The sequence below is a fragment of the Rhododendron vialii genome, chromosome 3a (assembly GCF_030253575.1).
Source record: "Rhododendron vialii isolate Sample 1 chromosome 3a, ASM3025357v1".
In the NCBI taxonomy this organism is placed as follows: Eukaryota; Viridiplantae; Streptophyta; class Magnoliopsida; order Ericales; family Ericaceae; genus Rhododendron; species Rhododendron vialii.
The window spans coordinates 30,404,367-30,429,712 of record NC_080559.1 but is presented as its reverse complement, the minus strand read 5'-3'; the positions used below and the strand labels follow the sequence as shown (position 1 = coordinate 30,429,712).

Below are 25,346 nucleotides of genomic sequence, written 5' to 3'. Positions count from 1 at the left end.
TGCATCTGAGCTGTTTATGTACACTTTAAAGGTATTTTTTTTGTCCATTTTCTTTGCACCTAGCATTTCTCCTCCAAAAACTGATGGAGGGGCTCCAAAACGACGACGTTTTGTGTATCGATTCAGTTCAGTTTTGGAGCCATTCCATCAATTTTTGGAGTGCCAAAATCACAACCCTTTTTCTAATATAATATTCAGGTTTTTCAAATTGTAAGGGGGATTTAAAAAATAAATAAAAAATTATCATCCCATTAGACTACTCTCAGTTGGACTGGAACTATCGATTCAGGGCGTTCAGCGAACACAGACAGAGCCCTAGGACTTCCACCCTGCCGCCGTCTATCTCCGCCGCCGCTTCCGTTGCCAAAATCGGGAATATAACCTTCGGCATATCTTTTCTTACTTAGGGTTTCAGAACATTCTGTAATCTCTCACTCGGATTCCTAATCGAATCCTTGTCCACTCTTTTCTCAGCTGTGCGAGATTTGAGTGCGTGCAAATACACAGGATGGCTTACATTCAATACGGCCGAAAGCTTCTCCAGAGCTCTGATCGTGTACTGCACCATCCTTTGCTTTTTGCTGGTCAAGGTGTTAGATACCGAAAGCTGGAAGTCATTCTCACAACGGTGATCCCTATTCAATAACCCTTTCTTCTTATTTGTTTCTTTTGCAACTTGATTTTTGTTCACTGTTGATCAATCGAATTTGTTCGATAAATTGCAGAATATAGACAAGCTTGGAAAAGCAGGTGAGACAGTGAAGGTTGCGCCGGGATACTTTCGCAACCACCTGATGCCCAAGTTGCTTGCCCTGCCGAATATCGACAAATTCGCTCATCTTATAAGTGAGCAGCGCAAGGTCATTATTTGTGGCATATGTATATGTTTTTGTATATGTATTGTTTATGAATATGAGTATATAGACATAAAAGAGAAGAAAAGAAAGGAGAATCCCACCACGTGTATGGATAAATAGGTGAGGAATGATGAGGAATGTGTGTAAATGCAAGGTCTGCTTTGTTTCTCACCATTTCTCGCCTGAAATGGTGAGAAATCAAAACCCTTTCTTTCCTCACCAAATCACTCAATCCAAAGGGGCTGTTGGTTGCTGGATTTGCACACACACTGGCTCACCGACAAGATGGAATGGTGAAATTGTGCTTGTACTGAGAATGTACGTATCAGGAGATTTTTGAAAGTTTCTGGTGATTATACAAGTGTGATCTTGGATAGGATGTTTCCATCGTGGTTGGTTGAAATAAAAACGATTAGGTCTTGTAATTTAGCTTACTTAATGGAAAGACTTTTTGTTTTTAACACGTGATCTTAGAGGAAGCCTGAAGCTTACGTTGTTTTGTTGATGTTAATTTTTGTCTGATAGTAGGATCGTCATTCAGATGCTTATTGAGTATACTTGTACGACTTATGACTCCTGATAGGGATATAAGTTTATGACTATGATATTGTTCATCTGGAAGCTGCCATTGTCGTCAATAACGAATTTTCGTGAAATATTTATGGAATAACATTGCTTGGTTAGTATTTAGAAAAACATCTTGTGTACTTGCGCTGGATGTTTCTATTGCTGTTGGTTGAGATAAGAGTTAGCAGATTCTGTGATTTGAGTTAATCATGGAAGAACTGTTTATAGCATTTCACCTTAGAGGAAGTCTGAAGCATACGTGATTTTGGCCTTGTCCTTGTGTATTCTGTACTGGGATTGTCATTCCAATGGCTATCGGGCAAGGTATATTTGAATGACCGATGACTCCACAGTGTGACATGAGTTCATGGAATCATGAGTAGTGTCTGGTTTACCTGGAAGCTGCAATGATACTATATATTTCTGGAGGAATATTTAACAAAACAATAAGGATTGGTTCCTATTTGATGTTCAATTTTGTCTCAAACCAATTGGTCATCTATCATTCAATTTTTTTTTTTTCTACTTTTTATGATATGTCTTGTTTGTGCCTGACTCAAAATTAGAATTTATTTAAAATGTAAGTTGAAACTCGTTCTCTGCCGGGATAATTCTGAGTTTGACGTTGTGGTATCTTCAAAAGAATCAAAACTTGTGTGGACATGTTATTCTGCTTATGATGCATGATCCTAATGTGTCTCTTTCTTAATACGTAATTTGCAAGGCTTTGTTTAGTTAAATTACACCATGTTCTGTACCTATGTTTTCCGCTTGCTTTGGCCAGATATATGAACCGAAGGAAGTCGAAGAGGTTAAAGTAGTTAAAAAGACTGATGAAGATCATATGAAAGAATATCAAACGGCGGCAAAACGTCTCGACAATGCTAAGCTGGTTTGTACCCACTCAGAAGCTCTAAAATGCACATATGAAGTGTTTGATAGTCTATTTCTCTCATGTTTCTTCACATGTTACTATTTTTATGGTTGATAATTATCTTTTACGATGCTTAGTTGGCTTTGTAAATTAAATGAACCTGCTAGTGTCTGCAAAGTACTCAAATTCTGAGTTGGATATGAAAACAGATGGTATTTTGTCAATGGCTTGAAAACTTTGGAAGTAGAATAACAATTATTTTGTTTATCTAATGTTTCGAGTGCTTAAGAAGGATTGATTTTGTAAGTTTCACCTTGCTCGTGGGATGGGCCTAATGTCTTTCAACTATTGAAACTCTGAAGTTGGTTGCTAGGGCATTGAATCAGAAGACTAGTACACTAAAATTTTTGATTCACAGAGCATATGACAGAGGGACGATAAACTAATGCTTTCTTGATTTAGGAAGTTAGCTTCTTTGATACAAAGAGCCTTTTTTGTATGACTACCTATTACATCATATGTGATATTGTTTTCATTTGTATATTTTAACAGGTTCTAAGAAGGCTTGGTAGTGGTGAAAATGAATTACGCTCACCTGTGACAAAAGATGAACTCGTGGCCGAGGTATGGTTTTGCTGTTGTCTGTCTATTCTTGGGCTCTTTTGGATTTCTTTATTCTACTAAAACAAGTAAGAGGATTTTGTAACTGCCTATCTTTCCAATGGTAATTTTGAAATGTGCAATGAGCCTATTTAAGGGGAAATGAGGAAATCAAAAGTCTGGCTTATAGAGTTAAGAGTTAATTTCGTTTTTATCCCTTGAACTATTCACATTTTTGCTACTTCATCCCTAAACTATAACAAAGATATATTTTATCCCTTAACTTCCCAATTGCAACCCATTTGGTCTATTAGACAACGGAAGTTCGTATATTGGACGAAAACAGTTCACGTGGTCACCAAACAAAAAGACTATGCGCACAGACAACTTGTGGGGCCCACTTTGGGGTCCCACACAAACAATCTGAAACATTCATTGTATTTAAAATAATTTTTCGAGTAAACCAAACCAAACCAAATCAAGCCTTGTGTCCAATCAATTGGGGTCAGCTACATGAATCTCAATTATTGAGCTCTGTATAGGGCTACCTCTTCACTTCACTTAGATTTAGCAAGCCCAAGTCCTTCCGTAACACGGTATTCAAAGTCAGTTTAGGTCTTCCTTTTCCCCTAGCCCGACTATCCACTACTGTCATGTCATTCTTCTTGACTACAGGTCTACGGTAAATATGTCAAAACCGCCTTAAGGCTTAATCTACTGTAATTGATAGCAGGATTTGTTAAATTATGTATGATGTGAACTTGTGAACTGAAAGTTTGATGACGTGAAAGCCAAAATGTCAAGTGTGATGACTGCAAGCTTCTTATACTTGGAACATTATCTAAGGGCCTCACCACTATATGAAGATATGTATCCATCACTTTGAAGTTTGAATAGTATGATGTCGTGCTTCATGAAGTGTTTCCTAAGATGTATGTCGGCAGATTGACCACACCTAAGTTGGGAAGCACTGGAACATTAGAAAAGCAGGAGGGAAGAACATCTTATTTCCATATGCCTTTAGCCACCACTTTTAGCTCATTCACTAGGAAAAAATCAATGATTCGTGCAATATATTTCTTTATTCAACGTGTCAAAATTTGGGAACAAATAACACGAAAGACTTGAACGCTGGAAAATTGGTTCCGTCCTTGGATGCATAGCACCTTTACGACTATTGAGGCCCGCTGTAATGTAGTCACTTTGTAAGAGACGAGAGATTCTCCTATTTGTATGATTCTGCATAAACCTCTACACAACGGGCCTCAGTCCCAACTTCTAGTTAACTGGATATCTCATTGTTGGCAATTACGTTCTTTTGTTATTTTCTTTCTTACGGTCCCTATTCACGTTCATTTTGGCAAATTTATGCTTTTGTCATAGAAATTAGGGTCTATGTTGCACATACAATTCGGTAAATTTTCTGTATTGTTATTGTACAAAATTCTTTATTCTAGGACAGGCATTCAAAAGCCTAAGGTGCTACTGTATTCTTTTTTTTTTTGGGGTTCCAATAGTGAAGATTTTCCTTTATTCTTTTTCACTTGATTGACGGAGTTGACAGATCAGGGGAGCTCCCTAGTAGTTTATATTTCTAGTTAACTGGATATCTCATTGTTGGCAATTACGTTCTTTTGTTATTTTCTTTCTTACGGTCCCTATTCACGTTCATTTTGGCAAATTTATGCTTTTGTCATAGAAATTAGGGTCTATGTTGCACATACAATTCGGTAAATTTTCTGTATTCTAGGACAGGCATTCAAAAGCCTAAGGTGCTACTGTATTCTTTTTTTTTTTGGGGTTCCAATAGTGAAGATTTTCCTTTATTCTTTTTCACTTGATTGACGGAGTTGACAGATCAGGGGAGCTCCCTAGTAGTTTATATTGCTATAATGCTTACAATCACAAAGTGATTATACTGGTTCGCTCATAAACTGATTACGTTTCATGTATTGCATCAGGTAGCGAGGCAACTTTTTGTGCGAATTGAACCTGAAAACCTGCAGCTTCCGAATCCTCTGACCTCTTTGGGAGAGTTTGAGTTGCCGCTCCACTTGCCAAAGTCCATCCCCTTGCCACCGGGTAAAGTTCAGTGGACTCTCAATGTCAAAATCCGGAGGAAGTAATCAAGACAAGCTTCTTAGCTTGATGAATTATATGGATGGATGTTTCGGTCTTGGCCCACAGTTTGAAAACCCTAAATGTTTTCACTATTGCACACAGTTACCCTTGATTTTGTATCCTTAGACAAGAAGAGAGGAGGTTAAGAAAATTTCGCAGGCTTGGAGACACCATTTTCCATCTTCTTGACTAAAACCCGACGAATAGTTAAAAGTTGAACTCAGATTAATCACGTCCTTCAAAACAGAGAAGCGAGGAAACTAATTACTCCCTCCGTCCCTTTATTATAGTCCAGTATTCCATTTTGGGCTGTCCCTTAATAAGTGTCCATTTGGTAAAGTTAGTGGGTAAAAGTTGGTACATTATCTATTTTGTCCCTAAAAGTAGATTCCATTTTGAAAAGTTAATGAGTAAAAAGTGTAATGATGATGGGTAAGAAGGGAAAGTGGAGGAAAAAGTTGATGTGAAAAGTATAATGATGATGTTTTTTTAATAAGTTGGAGTTACGAAGTAGGACATTTAAAAAGGGACGGAGGGAGTATTGACTATGTATGTTAGTAGTGGTAATTCACAAAATATCATAAAAATGAAACTATCGCATCCATAAAATACCAATATACTCCGTCAGTGACACAAGCCCTTGGAGTGCATTGAAAATGCTCATTGCTATTGAATGTGATTTATTGGTGCTACGGCATTTCAAAAAAAGAAAAAGAAAATGATAGGGCAAAATCATTTTTCTTAGTACCAATACAAGCATACTACCCGTGCTATGCACATAAGAAAGATTTTTTTATTTTATTTTGTTGAATTTAATTATCCCATTTTATAAGGCCTAAACCTAAAATCCCTAAAAACATGGCGAAAAATAAAGAGTTCCGGAATTTGGGGAAACTACCAAAATTGACTAACGGAAAATAAAAACAAGACTTTCCCAACTAAAACCAACGTCAAAGGAATTATTCGCTAAGAGTTATTAACAAATTAAATTTTTTCTAAAATGGTAAAAACTTTCAATTGAATGCCTAAATGAAGGAATTGGGCTGAAAACAACCATTAATCACAACTTTAGGGGCGGTGTGTCTTGATCGCAACATGATTTTAAGTTAGTCCACCAAGTTTGGGCTCGATCCGAGCTTGTCCAAATTTTGCCAAATCAGGTAATCTACAATTAAATATCGTTTGGTCTTCCGAAGTTTTGACCGGTCCAATTGATCGTGGAATTGGGCCTCTATGTGTTTTACATCAATTATTTTTTTTTTGGTACAAAGGAAAGTAAGTGTTCTACATCATTAATTATCAAAGAGGAAGCAAGTTGTGTGAACCGAAAATTCATTGTGGAAGCCATTACTGGAGAAAAAAAGAGGGAAATCAGTGTTTTGATGATAAAAATAAATAAAAATACAAGCATCCACTATGCACGGAAGAAAAAAAACCACTAAAATCCTATTTTGTTAATGCTATTTAAACATACGGGTAAAGTCTTTGTTATATTGTCTAAAACAAGCATTGATTTGATTTTTTTATAGTAAAAACTAGTTCAAGACAGAAATTACTAGATGGAGCATCGTTGGTTAGGGATGACAATGGGTCAGTTTTGTCCAAATTATGGCACAATCAAACCAAAACTTTATTGGTTCGTGTTCAGATTTGTTTTGGGCTCGAATTTTGGTGCGTTTGCATAACTTGAACCCAAGCAAAAAATCATCTGTTTTGCCAATTAACATAAAAAAAGCACATTCGATGTGGATCCATTCGGTTTTCCATTGATATTGATTTCACATGAGATTGTCCAATTCTTTTGAAAGCAAAAATAGCAATTAATAAATTTGAATTTTGCCATCCAAAAATTTTCAAATTATTGTGGCTATGACTCATGAACTATCAAGAGTTTTATCACTTGATAGTTCATTTTTTTACAACCGAACCGAGAAAATCGAAGTAAATCGACTGACACTGAAACAACCAAACCTGGTTTGATGAACAAGCTTTACATTGTTTTGGTGGGTAGCATGGAGCCACGCGACCAAACAAAAATAACGGGTAATCTTGAACCTAAGTTCAAGCCAAGGTGTTGCTCTCTTCATTTGTGTTGCTTGTGCTTTTGGGTCGAGGGCCTGAGAATGATCTTCATACTAGCACGTGATCAGTACTTGCAGTACTCCGCCATATTTCTTCTTCTTTTTTGCTTCTTCCATTTTCCTATCTATGAGGGAAAAAAGGTTTGGAAATTGATGGATTGCGAAAGGCAACAAGCCATGCTACTAATTAAAGTTGAACTTACTTTCTATATATATAGAATAGATAACTTAGCAAGAGGTGGTATTTTATTCCTAGGGAGAAATCTGGAATACGTACTGTGTTTAGGAAATGTAATATGAGTTTCTAAAGGTTTGTTGTATATACAGAAGACTAAAAGAAGTTTATTACTATTACTCAAAGCATGAAACTGATACAACAATAACAACATAAAATAACCCATCTAGTTTTCAATCATTGGGGGTATGGGCGGGGATGATTGGAGACAGACCTAACCTTTAGCAACATATGCACAAACATATGCACAAAGTGGCTGCTCTCAGAATACCACTGAAACAGTGGCCCTCCTAAATCTCCAAGAACCGAGGAGTTATAGGGACGTTTTGTTGTAGAACCATGCCTCCAAATCAAAGCATGAAACTGATGGTTAATTTTAATTGTTCTTATACATTTCTCATGAATTTGGTTGGTGAATGTTATCAATTGTTAGAGGCGACAACTTTTTGTTGCAAGAACTTACCGTTGAAAACTCGGCGAGACTTGAGTTAGCCAATTAAGCAGTGGCCCATTGAAGTTTAAGACGTGTGTATCTTCCGTCTTCACCATCCTTATTGCAAATAAGGCAAAAAAATTTATGCTCATGCCGTGCATATGTCGTGCTCGTGTCGTGGCAGTGCCGTGCTCGTGTCGTGCAAGTGTCGTGCCCGCTTCTAATCATGTCATGTGCATATCAGCCTAGCGCATTTTGGAAATTAAATGAACAAACAAACCAACTTTGTTTGGATTTGATCATCTCTTGAATCTACTTACCGAGTGTAGCCGATTTAGTGGTTCCGAAGCCGTTCTTGGTTACTTGTGATTTTAGTCTTGTCGGCTCCACTGCCGATCAAGGCTAAAAACGGTTTTGCTTTTGGTATCGACACGTATTCTTCATACAATCCTGGCTTGATATTGATGAAGTAGATGTTATTTTGATCCGTCGGTCGGTGCACCTAACACAGCTTCAGATATCGTCTGAAACTGTCCGGAGCCATCTTTGGCAACCGTAACGTTAAAGGTGGTCGAAGATGATGGCACGATGACAATGCTGTTAACCACAATCAGATGAAAAAACAAGAATGGAAAATTGAAGGAAGAAGCATCCATAGTTCACTTTCGAAAATTTCCTCCCCTCGTATCTCAACTGGTTCAAACTTTCCTCCCTCTGATCTCAACTGGTTCAAACATGGTCTTTACATAAAGCAGAGCATTTGCTCTTGGCCGGCATTCAATGAGAGTAACTTACTAGAGCTACCACATCATAGATTCATAGAGGTGGCTGGCCAGCTTGCACTATCATGAAAAGGATTTTTTTTGTTAGCTATTGGATCTCTTTTTTTTTTTTCGTCTCTTTTTTTTTGGCAGGTTTGCAAGTGATTTTCGTAGCCTCTATTAGTTGGATGTTTGGCTTAATATGATGCATCCTTACCTCTTCTCTATGTGTACCCTTAATTTCGAGCTACTTACTTCTTCCATCCCGATTTGTTTAAAATTCCATTGCAGAAGACTTAAATATACTCCATATATATCGGTTCTTCGGAATTCACTCGGCAAATTGGTACCTTCCGGATTTTTGGCGATCGTATCTAACCTTTATCAGTTTTTCCGTTGCTTTTACCGGAAAGCAAGAACATAGAAAGGTACTCTCTCTCTCTCTCTCTCTCTCTCAAACAACGAGTCTCAACAAATCTCAGAGCTCTCTCCTCTTTTCCATGGCAAGTAAAATTGAAGAAGATGTCGCCGACAAAGGTGAACAGACTCGAAAACCTATCCATCTCGAAACAGAATACGCATAACACTGGTAAATTTTGTGATTTCTTACACATTAAATCCCTTTCTTAAATTCTTATTCCAGTAGTTACATGATAACGGTTGCTTTCTCTTTCTCACGAATTCTTTGGACATGCATCATTATTTTTTTTCTCTGATCTCCTTGGTTTCTTCCGGTGCAGAATCTGCAGATGTAGTGTGAACTGTGAAGCCGTTTTCAGGTAAGCCACCAATAACGGTTGTATTTGTCGATTGCCGTATCATGATCAGGTTTAACTCTGTTAGAATCTGTTGGGTTTTGCCCATGTGGTAGTGGTTTTTTGAAAAAAGAAAAGGAAAATAGTTGGTTGGCTGGTGCATTTATTGGCTTAAGTTATTGTGTGTGTTTTTTGGAATATTTAAGCCGGTTGAGCATGGAGTAATTGTGGTGTTTAATTGGTTCCAAGAAGCCTTTGTTGTGTTGCATCCATATTCTTCTCGGCAGATCAAGAGTCTCTTTGTGCTAGAGCTAGTGTCATGTATTTAAAGTAGTGATGTGCCATGAAGTAAAGTGCGGTGTGTGAAAGAAAAAAAAGGCAGAGAGCATAGTGTGTGAGAAAGAGCAAAATTGTGAGAATATTGGTGAGTGTGGGAGAGATAAAAATACCGAGAGCTTGAGAGCTAGAGTAGGGTATTTTGTGTCTCATTGTACTCATTCAATATTAGTGGAAGTTGTTCTCTCTCCGTGGACGTACCCGAGTTTGGAAAATTACGTAATCTTGTGTCTCTTTTGTGTGATTGTTTTTCGTTACGCTTCCGTTGGCGAGTGATAGGGTATTTTTACGCAACAGAATCAAGAGTGTTGGTCTTTGAATAAGATGAACTGATTTTAAAACCAAGTTAATTAACACAAAAACAAAAAGGGTAGTCCTATGGTACACACCCCTTATTAGGGGGTGTACCATATGTACCATGATTTTAAACCATTGGATTTAAAAGTGAATAATCCGGACCACCCGTTTATTAAATCAATTAATAAAATGAAAAAATGGCTTAGCAGGTTATAGGTTATTCTCTCTTACTTAACTCTCTCTCACTCTCCCTCATTTGTAAAATACTGCAAATTACTATATAGCGTAACCATAATTGTTATGACTATAAAAAATTGGCATTTTCCTACCATAATGTGTCGTATCAAAAGAACATTTAGAAATGTGCATTCAATATACTTGATATAAAACCAATTTCTCTGTTGTAACTGAATGTACGGTTGACTTGCAACCGCGACACAAAGCCCTTTCATCGGCACCCGAATTCAACAGTAAAAGAATTTTTTTTTGTTTGATTAAGGGTCTAATGATAAACGATCAACTTCATTTTTATATCTGGATACATTAAATTTTTTCGATTACGCAGTTGTCGATATCTAATTTTGGTGACAATGCTAAATATCGTATGACTTGATATTTTAACAATTATGATCGATCATTCTAAAAATATACTCGCTAACGACGTTTAGTTATGGTATAGTATTTTGCCGATTATAACTATCGTTAACTAAATATTCTAATTGAATTTTTTTATACGACACGTTGTGAATATGGAATCGTTAATTTATGGTGTTGTCATAACAAATTTGGTTATATTACTGAATTTATGGTTTGGTATTTTGTTGATTATAACTATCGTTAACTGAACATTCCAATTGAATTTTTTTCATACGACACGTTATGGGTATGAAAACATCAATTTATGGTATTATCATAATAAATTTGGTTATATTATTGAATTTGTGGTATGGTATTTTGCTAATTATAATTATCATTAATTGAACATTTCGATTGAATTTTTTTATATGACACGTTGTGGGTATGAAAACGTCAATTTATGGTGTTGTCATAACAAATTTGGTTATATTACTGAATTTGTGGTATTTTGGTCTTGTTACGGAATATTTTAATCAATTTCCTTTACTATGACAGTTTGGGCATAAAAATGCCAAATTATGGTATTGTCATAACAATTATGGTTTGTTATATAATTTGTAGTATTTAAATATGTTTTCTTTTGATACGACACATTATTGTAAGAAATGACAATTTTAGGTGTTGTCATAACAAATTTAGTTATTTTACTGAATTTGTGGTATTTTACATATGTATTTTGTTTAAGTATAACAATTGTTGATTCTGGTACGACATATTTTGATTTTGTTACGAAATATCATACGTGTCAAAGAATTTTTGGTACGACTCATTGTGGTAAGATAATTTCAATTTATTGTGTTGTCATAACATTTATGGGTAACATTATTTAATTTGTGATATTGTACACATATACTTGGTTGGGGTACAAGTATTATGGTTTCTGGTACGAATAATTATGGTTATATAATAACAATATTTTTTAATTATGGATAACCTACTAATGACTTGTTCAACAGGTAAATTTTAAAGTATAAGTCGTAACTAGTATCAAAAATATGCATTAGAAAACCAAAAATCATCATAATGAAAATCACAAATTGTCATAATTTAGACATACGGTATACCCTGTGTACCATAGCTTTGTCCAAACAAAAAACCCTCTATTCGCGAATAGTCATGTAGGTCTTTGAATATGTATATCGGTATATGTATATATGCATATAAATTGCTCGTTAAAATACGTGTTTAGTAAATTGAAGGTAGTGAGTTTGTAAACTGATCCTTTATGATTAGGGGTGTATACGAGTCGAGTCGAGCCGAATATTGGCATGTTCGAGATTGGCTCGGTGAAAATTGGTATGGCTTGAGCTCGGCTCGAGCTCGAATCGAGCCAAGAAAACTAGGCTCGAGCTCTGCTCGCCAAACATATACAAAGCTCAAGCTCGGCTCGTTAGAACTCAGTTTCTAATAAACAACCCAGCTCGGCTCGGGCTCGAATTCGCTAAAAGGCTCTGTAATGACAAACTGATTCTCGTAAAAAAAAAAAAAAAGAGGAACAAAAGTAAACAGAGTTGTTCAACTCAGTCACAAACCCAGTTAACTCAACAACCAAACACAACAAATACAATACCCAGTCAACTCAGACTCCCAAAACAGCCGTAAATTAGAAGCAATTGACACAAATCGACGATAATCGCACATAATCTTAACAAATCGAAGTAATAAAGACCAACCGCAACAAATCGAAGTAATAAAGAGCTCACACAATGCAACAAAAACGTCGTAGGAGCTCGATTCACGCTGTTACATTCACTCACAAACTCAGATCTTTTGAAAACGAGGTTGGGGAGTGCGAACGAGCCGAGCCTGAGAGTAGAGTGACGAACCACGCCGGAAGTTTACGAACAACAATAGGAGGTTGCCGACGAGTGAGACCGGAGACCAGAGCCGACGACTTTGGGGTAGAATCGCCTCCCTCTGGCTCTCTCTCTGGTCTTCACCATGGAATGGAAACAAAACAAAACTTATAGGAAAACCTAACATATACATATATGTACTCGGCTCGCAAGCCGGTTCAAGCCGAACCTCCGAGGGCTCGAGCTCAGCTTGTTTGTCTAACGAGCCACAAAATTGAGCTCGAGCTCACTCATTTACCCTTCGAATCGAGCCAAGCCAAGCCGTAACCGAGCTGAGCCAAGCCGAGCTTGCGAGTAGCTCAGCTCATGTACAGCCCTATTTATGATACATTTTCAGAGGCAAATTTGTTGTTTACCAAGATTTATGCAATTTTGCTAATTACTAACCATGGCTAACTATTGATAGCCCATGCTAAACATTGCTGCAATTACTTGGGATTTCAGTCACCCCATGCAATATGTATCCAATACTTTAGAGAGTATACCAATCTGTTCTAGCTGTATTTTTTCTTAAAGGGATCATAGTTGGGACAAAGGAAATACTTTTTTCTTGCCATTCACAAATCTTTCCTCCATTCCCTAACTCGAATACAGCATAACAGAAGAGGGAAACGGAGAACTGGAATTACTCACACATATTAGTTTAATAGATGACAAATTGTAAAGGTTTTTGCTCTTGAATTTCTAACAAATGATTTTTGCATTTTAATACAGGTCAAAAACTGTAAAAAAAAAAAAAAAAGAAAAAAAAGAAAAGAAAAGAAAAGAAAAAAAGAAGTTCCTGTTAATTTTCCTGTTTTTTTTTTCCTCAAGAAAACCACAATTTAGACAGGCTTAAAGTTTCCAAGATGTGAAATTGTATTGGATACATATTGCTATTTCTTGATTCTAACATATTCATGGTCAACCAAGCATATGTTGAAATGTTGCCATGATGAAGTCAAGGAAGGATACAAGTTATGCAATTAACTTAGTGGTGACCCATGACAGGACAAAATTTCCTTGTTGGGCTCTGCCTAATCTATGTCGTTTAAGCAGAAATTTGGAACTGATACAAGGTATTTCAAAGTTAAACACTTTGATTTGTGTTTTCGTTTTACGACCGAGTCTATCTTGTTCGTGCCATGCTATGGCTGGGTAACTCCATTACTTGCAGATGTTAGGTGATAATAAGCTCTATTTCTTAGTTAAGTTTTGTATTTACTGGTTTTGGTAACTACTGCCTATAGGGTATCCAAGGTTGAATCCTTGGCTATTGTTATTTATGACTTTCATTGGCCAAGCCTAACAAACCAAATCGAGCCTTAAGTGCGATCATTAGACACTAATCAATAGAAAATAGGTGATATTTATCTTTGGGTAGGGATTGATTTGAAAGACCAGTATACATTGGGTGACTGAAATCCAATGGATTTCTAACTTATATGATGAATGATTAATACAATCTGAATTACTCCTTAATAGGTGAATTTTTTGAGGGTTGTATTTCATGAGGGGGAATTTATGAGTATAGGGTGACTGAAATTCCAAGGAAGGAACTTGTAAAGGCTTTTTAAAGATCATCGGAATATGAAGTCTTTTGTTTTGAAGATTCAATTGCTTTGTGTTGTTGTATCAAAGAGTACAGAAAGTTCAACCTACGATAATTCCTGTAAGTGTGCAAGTAACTCTTTTTGCAATGAGCACCATTGTTTTATATGAGAAGCATTGGAGAAAAATGAGACTCAAAATGTTTTTGTTTTCAAATTGGCTTATGAATATTTGTGATTGATGGCAGCGGGATGTGATTGGCATTGATGAAGCCCAGTTCTTCGATAACCTCTGTGATTTCTGCTGCAAAGCACTGATCTTGATGGAAAAACTGTAGTAATTGCTGGGCTGGATGGGAAGTACCTGAGGTTCTGCTTACAAATCCCTTTCTCTTCTCATTCTAGCTATCTTGATGAAAATGTGTGCTTGTCTCATGCAAAAATATGGTCTCATTTGTTCTAGCGCTTTTTGCTTGATATTATACTTCTATAATTCCATATTTGTTTCTCTATACATATTTTTATGTGTGATCAAATGTTTGTTGCAGAAGAAGCTTTGGTTCAGGGCTTGATATTTATATCCTTTGCTGATTCTGTAACCAAGCCAACACCTCGATGTGAGCTTTGTGGCAAGCAGGCCTTTTTTACCCTATGGAAGATTGGAGAAACAGAGATGAAATTGATCGGTGGTTCGGATGTCTATATGCTCGTGTGTCGCCAGCATTATGTCAACGGACAAGTTGTTGTGGAAGCAGTACAAAATGTCCTAAAACCTTGTAGCAAAGCTCAGAGCGACTCTCATATGGAAGAAGTAGGTTGTTTAGACACCTCTACTTATATCCTAATATTGTTTTTTGGTTCTATTGTATTTGAATCAGCTGTCTGAAAAACAAGTTGAGCTTGGATATTCTATGCTTTTTTAAAATTTAGCCTTTGCATATGTTGCTAATGAGACTATTACTAACTACTATGAATATCTTGCTTTGAAGGATCACTAACCAAAGCACTGTAGTTGAGAACAAACTATATTGTTCGAGTGGCGACTAACAATTTAGATCAGTAATGCAATGAGCCACATATTCTACTTTTGTTTGAGTGTAATATTCTACATCTTGAAGTTCGTTGACCATGTGACTTTATTTTCTTAATTTCCTGCTTTAACTGAAATGTTCATGTACAAAGTACAATAAAAACAGTGGCTTTAGAACAATACAAATGCATAGCTAAAGCATAGAAAGAACAATTGACATGTAGACATGCAAAAGCAATGGCTTTTTGCATGTATATGTAGACCTGCAACATTCAGTGCAACTACATAAGAGAACCATAGTTGTAATACAAATAAGATGGACCAAAACAATCAATCCCTTGTATTTGAAAATCTGAAACTGATCTCTCTAATTCAATAACCTCTTGGTATTTCTCTATTATCATCACAACGAAACAAAAAACACTTCTCAAGATGAAAGAAGAAGTTGCTAGAGTTCTGATCCGTATGAAGGATAGGTATTGTGTCCTCGCAACATAGTATGAAATTAAGTTTCCTAGCAATAGATTGATTCAGTTGTTTCAACCTTTAAACTGACATGAAATCACCCACAGGTTTGCAACGTTATTTAGTCAGGATTCTGATTCAATGCCGCGGGTTTGGACTGGGAAGGAAGACATTCGAGCAATCACCAAGATGGCTCACTCATCAGTATGATACATTTTATCTTGAAGTTTCATTTACATTAGGTGAAATTACAGCTTCATGTTAAATTTGGGTCTCACCTTTTCCTTTTTTTTTGAAATTGTTTCATTTGCAGTCTTTGAAGTTGCTTTCTGTTATGGCTGCAATCCGTTTGGATGACGAGGCTGATAACATTGAAAAGACCCTAGCCGTGGCGTTAGTGGATAATAAAAGTGGTGTTGCTACCAATAAGAGCATCACATCAGATGATCCCCTGGCCTCAAGCACTTGGGAAGAGGTGACTGAATTGCTTAAATTCTTTTTCTCTGCTATTGGCCTGTTATGGTGTTTTGTCAAGTTATTATGGGGTGACAATTTCTATTTGGTTAAGGAAAATGACTGATGCTATCAATTGTGTAGATTGTTCCAGCATAAATCTTGTAGAACCCTGTAATCTGTATCGTGTGATCTGTGTAGCTTTAGACAATGGTGTTGGAATATTTTTAATAAAATAAATGTTAAATATTAATTCCTCTATTATCATCCTCATTATTCTTTTGTTACACAATTATGTTTATATTAAACCAAAATCGGTTACAAGATTTAAGGGAATTTATGATTGTTATTATGTCTATTAATACCTATTACATCTATATATATGGGTACTCCATACAAGTGTGATGGTTGTGAAAAATAGAGAAAGCATATGGAGAGTATACACAAAAATGAAAGAGAGTTTCAGAATATTCATAAACTATTTTTTATAGAGTTGGGCAACTCGGTTCGTGACTCGTTCAAACCTCTCGGTGGTCGTGAACATCGGATGAGGAATGCTTGTGAGCTCTTGGGTTTAATCTTGGGGCTAGTACACTCCGGTGGAACCTTCACGAGGGGAGGAATATTAGCCTTAAGACAGTGACTACACGACTCTCATTCTCACAGGCAACATCTTTCCTACTTTCATTACTTGTATATTCTCTTGTATCTACTTGTTGAGTTTTTTATGTTTATGTGTACTTATATAATTCATGTGATAAATAAATATTTGTGAATATAAATCCTAACAGTTAAGGCTAATAATTATCTCTCAATAAATCGGAACAGTGAAGTCATGTTTTTATTCTTGCTAGGAAAAAAGTCAGTTTCTATTCTTACACGCGCGCATGGCTAGTGACTAGTACATGGATCTTGTATCCTGCTACACGTACACGTGTTATGTCGGCATGTACTGTTGTAAACCTGGTTTGTTACTATGTGAGGATTTGTATCATTTCTCTCTATATCAACCATGCATGATATTTGGCGCTTATCAAATCTTTTCCGTGCCACTACTCCATGGAAAAGAATATGTGGTTTTATTTATTTATTTTTGCTTTGTTCATAGATGAATCTGGCATTATGATTTCCACATATTATGATGAGTTTGCAACTTTACATGTCATAATCAGAAGTAATTCTGTTCGAGTATTCGAGCATCTCAATATATATTATTCGAGCTTCATGAATTGTCAGTTTGGTTAGAATTTTTGAGATACTGTAGAAAGCATGTATTTTGATGCTAGAATCCATTGGGTGCACAAATGTTGAACTCTGTTTCTCCTTTAGGTACAGAAAGGAAAGTTATGAGGCTTTTACTTATTTTCCTTAGCATATATTTGTTTCAAAATAGTTTTGATTAAATTAAACAGGTTCTCCGATATTAAATTTGGTTTGCATTGACTGATAGTGAATTCCATTATTACTAATTTTTCCACACCGTTTTCCCACAATCTTAAGGAAAATTCTTCATGTGAATACGGTGGTGTTTTCTAATTTTGATAAAACAGTTTCTGGGAGAATTTACATACCTGTTTGTGAGACCGAAAGTGGTTTACGAGAAAACAAGAGTTTAGTCTTTCATTTGGTTACAAAGTACCATAGACCTCTTGTACACTATTCTGAATAGAAGTCTCTATTAGATTTACGTTTTGTTCAAATTTTCCGAATGCTATACTACCCAATTACTAATGATTAGAATATCATATAAGGTTTTGTTTTATAAACTTTACTAATTGTGTTAACATAAATTGGGTACTGAAAGGGAAAAAAAAAACTGTTGTTTTCCATTTTGTAACTGATAGCATAGCAGTACTCAATAAATGTGGGCTGTGAATACATTTGACTTTTCAAAGTTTGAAACTCACAGATCAGAGAAAGAATGTTTATAAGTTGTATTTATTTGGTTTGGCAAATAACAATTTATTGACTTTATCATGTGGTTTGTTGATTAGCAAGGTTAAAGTTTGACAATTAGTGCTCGATTTTGGGGAAAACAGTAGGTTTTTCCTAAATGTTAAAGGTAATCTGATTCTAGGGAAATAGTTGACATATTTGGTTTCGTGTTTATCGGATTCAGTGTGAAGAATGTTGTTGCTTACAGATATATTTTAGCCCCGACTATTGTTGTTAAATAGTCTAGTGGTTGTGCATTTTTTCCAGTTGATTTCAGTATTTACGATTGAGTTTTGGAAAACAGACAAGATGGTGTCCAGATTTAAAAAATTCTTGTCCGCTAAAATTTGTTATAATTAGGATATGTATTAATGACGTATATAATAATAGAAGAGTAACCGACACAACCTCCTTTATATGTTATAAATGCTTGAGCGTGATATTTGCTACATATTGTGGTCAGTACAGACCTGAGATTGATGATCATAAAATGCTTGATTAATACTAAGTGATTGTATTTATGTGATATGTTAATCAATAATGGTTTATAACATATTTCTTTTGACTACCAACCTTAGCTCTTCGAGAAGGCAAAGCGCTATTATTTTAGACTTATATGTAATGATAGCATGGTTGAATTCGCTCATTGCACTCTGCTAGCATTTTCCCGAATTGGAGTTCAGTGCTTTGGAATTTTGTTCTATTGGTGCTCCCTTCTTTACGAGATTTGGAAAACATTACTAGTTTGGGATTTCTTGGGAAAAGGAAAAAAAAATAGTTTGTGTATTCTGTGTTAAAAGGAAAAAGGGGGTTCCTTAGATCAAGATTTGGACTTACTTTTTGTTGGTGGAAGTGTTTTGTGATTGATTTCACAGGTTGGAGCTGTGGAATTACCGTTTGATATCACCTAGAGCGTGGTTATTTTGTGGCTCATGGGTTATCGTGGTTGTAAGTAAAAAGTTTTGTGTTCTTTATGTTCCAAATATCTATCAATTGAGTCATTGTAGGAGTAACTGTTTTGAAAAAAAAAAAAAAAAAAAGACGCTTAATTCTGCATTCCTTGTAAAAAGACAAAGTTTTATTCTAAATTATCACATAAATTACACGGTTTAAAGTTAGCGTAACCATCTTGCATATGGGTGTTGGATATTTATGTGGCACTTTTTGGGACTTTATCTTTTTAGTGTCATGCTTCCGTCTAAACAATATTTTTCACGATTTCGATTGACAGAATACAATGATTGGAAATTAATATTTCATGACCTTTTTTTTTTTTTTTTTTTTTTTTTTTTGCCATGAGTAAAGTGTTTGTTTGGATAGAGATTTGTAAACTTGTTTTTCCAAAAGGCTCTGGCTAGGTCTCATAGCATCTATGATCATTTTCTAAACAATGTTCTTTGTAAAGGAAAAGTGAGTTTAAAATACTTCCACAAGAATTAGAAACACTGCACAAGGATTAAATCTTGTTTGTAGCTCTTCTGTTGATTATTATTCGGTTGCAATGTCTTGAAATTGGATTATTGAGATGTAACCCATGATAGTAAATGTTCCCGCTACGTAATTTGCGAGTATATGACTCTATAATGAGAAGGTGTATTTTCTATTGTGCATTGGTTGATTGAAGTTTTGAAATTTGTGGGGGAATGTTGAAGCATATTTACTTTGTGTAAGTTTCAAAACTTGTCATGTAAATTTATTGAATATTAAACTTTTTAAAAAAAAAAAAGTAAAACTTTGTTTTTTCTAAATAAGTTGAAAATAATGCTTGGTTAATACTAGTAATCAAGTTTTACTTTACTAAAAGCTAAGTTGAATGCCTATGGTTAAGGGAAAAAAAAAAAGAAGGATCGAAATGTGGGGGTTATTTATGAATAAAAATGGTTTCTATATTCTTGGTAAATCTGTGTAAATCTCTCAATTATCTTATTATTTGGGAAAAATACAGGAAAGTATTTTCATCGTTGATCGTCTTTGAAAAGGCTTCCAATATTTTAGGTTTAAGAGAATTCAAGGGTTTTCGTCACTTAAAAGGTTTCAAATGCTTTATTTTTTCTAGGCTTGGAAAAAAAAATATATGTTTCTCTTGGATAATACATTTTTTATGATTTGGGAACATGCTTTCAAGTTATATAATATCAAGAAGAGTCATATCTAGCTCTTTATACTTGTGTATTGGCCAAATTCTTTAAAGGTGCACAATACTCTCTTTAATATGCATGCTAAGTGGATATTAAAATTATAAGTACGCTGCTAGTGCTATGTGGGGACATATTAGTATTGATTGTTTGTGAATTTTATTTATAGGTTAACAAGCAATTTGAATGGTCATATTAACTTGCCCTTGCTTTATTCCTTTTAAGGGAAATGGGTAATGCACGTAGGAGTTCTAATTTCTATGGAAATATTGATTGGATATTTCTTATTGAAAAATTCATAATACTAATTTTATGTTGGCGAGTTGTGTTTGAAATTTATACAGGTGCATTTTGTAAGCTAGCAAGACTAAGTTTGAGATTTGCACCGATAAAAGGCTTGAGAAGCTGAAGCATGCATGCAAAGTACAATAAAGGAAATTTGAGGCATATTGAGAATTATTGACTCCCAAGAGGAGTAATTGCCTCTGGACTAGCACAAGGCTAGATCCTAAAAATTGTCGAGGGGAATGAGCAAAGCCTATAGGAAGTCACCTAGGGAGGTAACCCAATCTCTGTGACTGGAGATCCCATGAAAGAGATTCAATGGGTAAAAACAATCCATATTGCGTGACTTGATACCAGCACTAAAGAAAAATTAGGAGACACCATATAGTGTTGTTCTCCTGCTCATTCCTAAGGCACAGTGCTGAAGAAGTGACAGGTTGAGGATGGGTTTTAACCCTTAATGAATCCAAGGCGAGGATTTTCTCGCAAGGTACATTCCGTCACTGTACCCTCGGAGGATTCACCTAAGTGGGAGTTGTCGTGAGGCCGCGACTATGAGGCTTGGGCTAGCCTATAGAAATTCCCATGAGAATCAAGATCGAGTGCATGGCCATTAATAGCACTAACCCGCGAACGAAAGTCCAATACCAGTATTGTGTGTGTGATATGTTGAACTCTGACTCAAAGGGTGTAGTTCAAGACATAGTTCACTATGATCCTTCAGAGGTAAACTATTAACACTAAGTGAGGTTCAAGTCCGGAAGACACCTTCACCTATTGCACAGTATATAGTTGCCCAATTTTGTTTCTAGTATGTATTTTCAAAGTCATACGTATGATTTTAAAAGTAAAACTATAAAATATTTATTTTTATTAAAAAGTGGGGGATTGTTGGAATATTTTTAATAAAATAAATGTTAAATATTAATTCCTCTATTATCATCCTCATTATTCTTTTGTTACACAATTATGTTTATATTAAACCAAAATCGGTTACAAGATTTAAGGGAATTTATGATTGTTATTATGTCTATTAATACCTATTACATCTATATATATGGGTACTCCATACAAGTGTGATGGTTGTGAAAAATAGAGAAAGCATATGGAGAGTATACACAAAAATGAAAGAGAGTTTCAGAATATTCATAAACTATTTTTTATAGAGTTGGGCAACTCGGTTCGTGACTCGTTCAAACCTCTCGGTGGTCGTGAACATCGGATGAGGAATGCTTGTGAGCTCTTGGGTTTAATCTTGGGGCTAGTACACTCCGGTGGAACCTTCACGAGGGGAGGAATATTAGCCTTAAGACAGTGACTACACGACTCTCATTCTCACAGGCAACATCTTTCCTACTTTCATTACTTGTATATTCTCTTGTATCTACTTGTTGAGTTTTTTTATGTTTATGTGTACTTATATAATTCATGTGATAAATAAATATTTGTGAATATAAATCCTAACAAATGGGAATTATTTAAACATTGCTGCATTTACTGATGCCTAGGTTGGTCATGAGCCAGACTTAGTTGTATGGTTGTTTTGATTTTGTATGTGGCATATTTGAATGTCGTATTATTACTCAACAAAAGAGGCAATTTAAGAGTACTTCACGATTATTCATGATTCTGTCCTCTCCTTGTTCCACCACAAGTGGGTGAGTACGCAATTGCAGAGGCAAACATATGAAACTAATTTATTTGCAGACGTAGCGGACATGCTTCAAAACCTATCCTCTTTATTTTAAGGAAAATTCTAGCACCACACGTATTTACACACCCATACTCACAATAAGGGTGGGGTCTACACACACTGGGTGTGTAGTGTGTGTGGGTTCTACCCTTATTGTGAGTATGGGTGTGTAAATGCGTGTGGTAGCAGAATGATTGTTATTTTAAAGGACCGATTACTTCTCGCCTTTCTTGATTGTGGTGTTCGAGTTTTCTTTCTATTTATCTTTGTATGCTTGGTAACCAAGTTTCACCATCAAAGACATTGAACACACCTGTCCAGTGCAAATCTTTATGGAGGCAATTCAAATCGGAGATGGAGTCACACTGTCGCTCAAGCCATTGCTGCTCAGGCATGATTTCGTACATATTTACATCTTTTTTTTTTTTTTTTTTGTTTCCCCTTTTCCCTCTACCCCCTAAAATACTTATTTTCCGGATATAGTTACCATCCTTCATTCACTTGCAAGAAATTTTCTCACACATACTATATGGCCAATTATGGGGGTTTTGTGTTTGGCTGTTGTCACCCTTCTCCATAACCATTTAAAATGTTCTCAAGCTGGCGTCTATCATATTAATGGATTTTGCATGGGTTTACTGAGCTTTTAAAGAATACGGAATATGAGTATTTTTTACCACCAAGTATACAGAGACCAATTGCACAATTCTAAGTAATTTGCGCACAGAATCACCGTGTTATTTGTAATGTCTAGATTTTAATATGATTTCTTCGATTGCATTTTCAGGAAGCTAGCTAGCAAGCGGAATAACAACTGGTTGCCGCCTCCGTGGGCAATTCTTGCCTTGGTGGTCCTAGGATTCAATGAATTTGTGACACTTTTGAGGTACTTGTTCTCCCTATCCTTGAGGATTTAATTTTGCTAGCTTTAATTTTCTAGGTTTCCTTTTATTTACCCTTTTACCTAACTGTTTGTTTTCTCCTTTCATGGGCAGAAATCCTTTGTATCTTGGTGCAATATTTGTTGCTTTTCTACTTGTAAAAGCCCTATGGGTCAGCTTGACATCTCTGGTGAATTCCGAAATGGCGCAGTGAGTTTCAAGCTCTCGTTTTATTTTATGATGATTTTTTATCGACGGTTGTAAAAGCAACTAATCGAAATAAGCAAGCGATAAAAACTCGTATTCTTAGGCTAGGACTAAGTTTTTGTTTTGTTTGCTCCAAATAGAAAACTAAGCCAATTATGTTGTACTTTCATCGTAGCAGGTTTTGCCTGTTTGTTTTGTTTTGTGTTTGTGTTTATGTACAGAAAAATTATTTGGTGTTGCTGGTGCTCCCAAATCCTTAATCATCACATATTTTTGTGAGCCCCAACATTAAGAGTATGGACCCCATAAAAATGTGTGGTTTATAAGGGTATTGGGGCACCATGTGGTGGCGCCCCTAGACCACTGAATAGTTACTCATTTGTTGTATCTTGGGCGCTCATCTCTCGATATATTAAGCTTTCCTGGGGTATCCTGGGGTATGTGTTGTAATCATATGTATGCTAGACCTAAAAATGAGTCAGAGCCTATATTTTTAGTGCTATGTTTTTTCTTTTCTTTTCTTTTCTGGCCCTCTTTTTGATTCAAGATTTCATTGTATCTATAGTCGCAAAAGATATGCCAAAATAGTGAATCTCTTGGATTGAAACATCTGAAACTGATTTATGCTTCAATAACATCTTGTTATTTCTCTACTATCAGCACTACGAAATAAAAAATACTACCCGATACTAATTCAATCAATGAGCACACGAAAACGTGCAAAGCACAAGCATTAGACTAGTACTATAAAAAGCAACGCCACTGATCACCAGCTTTATTCCATCTTTTAGTTCCCGATCGATCTTGAGATCCTAATATCCTTTCGAGAGATTATGGTAGATAAAATCCATCGTCATCATGACACTACCTGTAAGCTTCTGAATATAATTGTTTATACTGGTTAATGGCGAACGAGCGGGTTTTGGTCGTTGAATAAAGCTTCGTTCGCAGCCATACGGGCAGGACTCAAGTACATCGACATCGGTCCTCAGGCGATAATACTCTTGGTAGTTTTTGAAACCAATCAGTCTCAAATCATTCTTGAGATCATGGACCGCTGGGGCGTAGACTGATGCGCACCCTTTGAGCGAATCCCTGGTATCGGCATCAGTATGGGGATCATTGAGAAGATGAGCGATGTGATTGTTTAATACAGTGATGTTCGAAAGAGTCCTGTCAATGAGGATACGGAGGATTCCTCTCGGGCACGACTTTAGGTTGGATCGAGGATCGGCGTTTATTGCAGCAACACACACGTCATAGTGGCCTGTATAGTGGCACAGCTGGTCGCGAACTGTTTCAGAACAACCACCGTTGGCTTTTCCGGCCGTTTTTGCATCGACAACGGAAATAGCAAAACACAGGAGCAGCACAAAACCAACGTCGCGTGTGGCTATTCTCGCCATTGGTAAGTACTACGTAGTACGTACTCTCCTAGGTTTTTCTTTTTTTTAAGCGTCATTCATATTACTCCTACAAGTATATATAGGGAAATCATGTATGTAGATAAAGGAAATAGCAATCCTATGAATATTCTTATATTGATCATCTAAATCTAGGACTTCGGGTTGATACTATGCTGTGGTGTGTGCAGCATCATGCCGCACACCTCCAAGCCGTCGGGTCCGATGGCTCGGATTTCATCTCAGCAATCAACAATCGAGAGCCGTTCATTGCCGAGATGAGATCAAAACCGTCGGATGCACGATCCGACACTTGAAAGTATGTAGCACGGTGCTGTGCACAGCATCATCTCCCAATTCATCTAAATCACGGTGAGGTTTTTTATTTGGAGGGTGGAGGAGAATATTTATCTATGAATGGAAATTCCAATTAAGTCATAATTATGATTCAATTAACAAGCCATATATATTACTTACCGAATAAGAAAGTACCTATACGAGTAAGGAAATAAATAAATAATGTATACTATTTCTTGTAAGGACGCGGCTTCTCTGCAGTTGGTAGAGAGTTCCTGCAGTTGTATCGCAGCCGTTTATCTTTGCATTTAACGATTCAGATTTTAAAATGTTCAACAACACAACCACAACCAACCCTGATGTGCAGCCGCCACTAATGAAGAGAGGATCGATGTATCAGATCAACCCATATACACGAACCGACGGACTAATATTTTTGATATATACTCGCTATGGCATTGAACTCCGTTATGTAAGTATCGCTGTGAAATTATTAATGTAATCTTCTCAATTTTGTCCAAAAAAAAATTGAAACTATAATCAAACTCACTTTTATTTCGAACCCAGCTAACAATCTTTCTAATTGCAAACTCTGTCTCCTACGATTGTTTCTCTCTTTTACCC

At 36.1% G+C, this 25,346-nt stretch overlaps 2 protein-coding genes and 2 long non-coding RNA genes across 4 annotated transcripts in view; 3 read left to right on the top strand and 1 right to left on the bottom strand.

Moving 5' to 3' along the window:
• Positions 1-212: 212 nt before the first annotated feature.
• LOC131319823 (uncharacterized) lies at positions 213-5,192 on the top strand. Its single transcript, XM_058350228.1, has 5 exons — positions 213-628; positions 726-860; positions 2,209-2,316; positions 2,851-2,922; positions 4,860-5,192. Exons 1-5 carry the CDS (start codon positions 509-511, stop codon positions 5,022-5,024), a joined length of 600 nt encoding a protein of 199 aa, XP_058206211.1. The 5' UTR covers positions 213-508; the 3' UTR covers positions 5,025-5,192.
• Positions 5,193-8,954: 3,762 nt separating this feature from the next.
• Positions 8,955-14,664, top strand: LOC131319822 (uncharacterized). The gene is made up of 4 exons (XR_009198056.1): positions 8,955-9,118; positions 9,270-9,308; positions 14,187-14,307; positions 14,487-14,664. It is a non-coding gene; the product is annotated as an uncharacterized LOC131319822 (long non-coding RNA).
• A 104-nt stretch (positions 14,665-14,768) lies between these two features.
• LOC131319821 (uncharacterized) lies at positions 14,769-23,119 on the top strand. Its single transcript, XR_009198055.1, has 6 exons — positions 14,769-15,444; positions 15,541-15,637; positions 15,747-15,908; positions 22,221-22,335; positions 22,726-22,820; positions 22,930-23,119. It is a non-coding gene; the product is annotated as an uncharacterized LOC131319821 (long non-coding RNA).
• Positions 16,767-25,346, bottom strand: part of LOC131319814 (3-oxoacyl-[acyl-carrier-protein] synthase I, chloroplastic-like) — a 59,325-nt gene continuing 50,745 nt past the window's right edge. The window contains exon 6 of the mRNA XM_058350221.1: positions 16,767-16,777. The gene's annotated coding sequence lies outside the window, so the exon portion shown is untranslated. The remainder of the gene's footprint in view (positions 16,778-25,346) is intronic.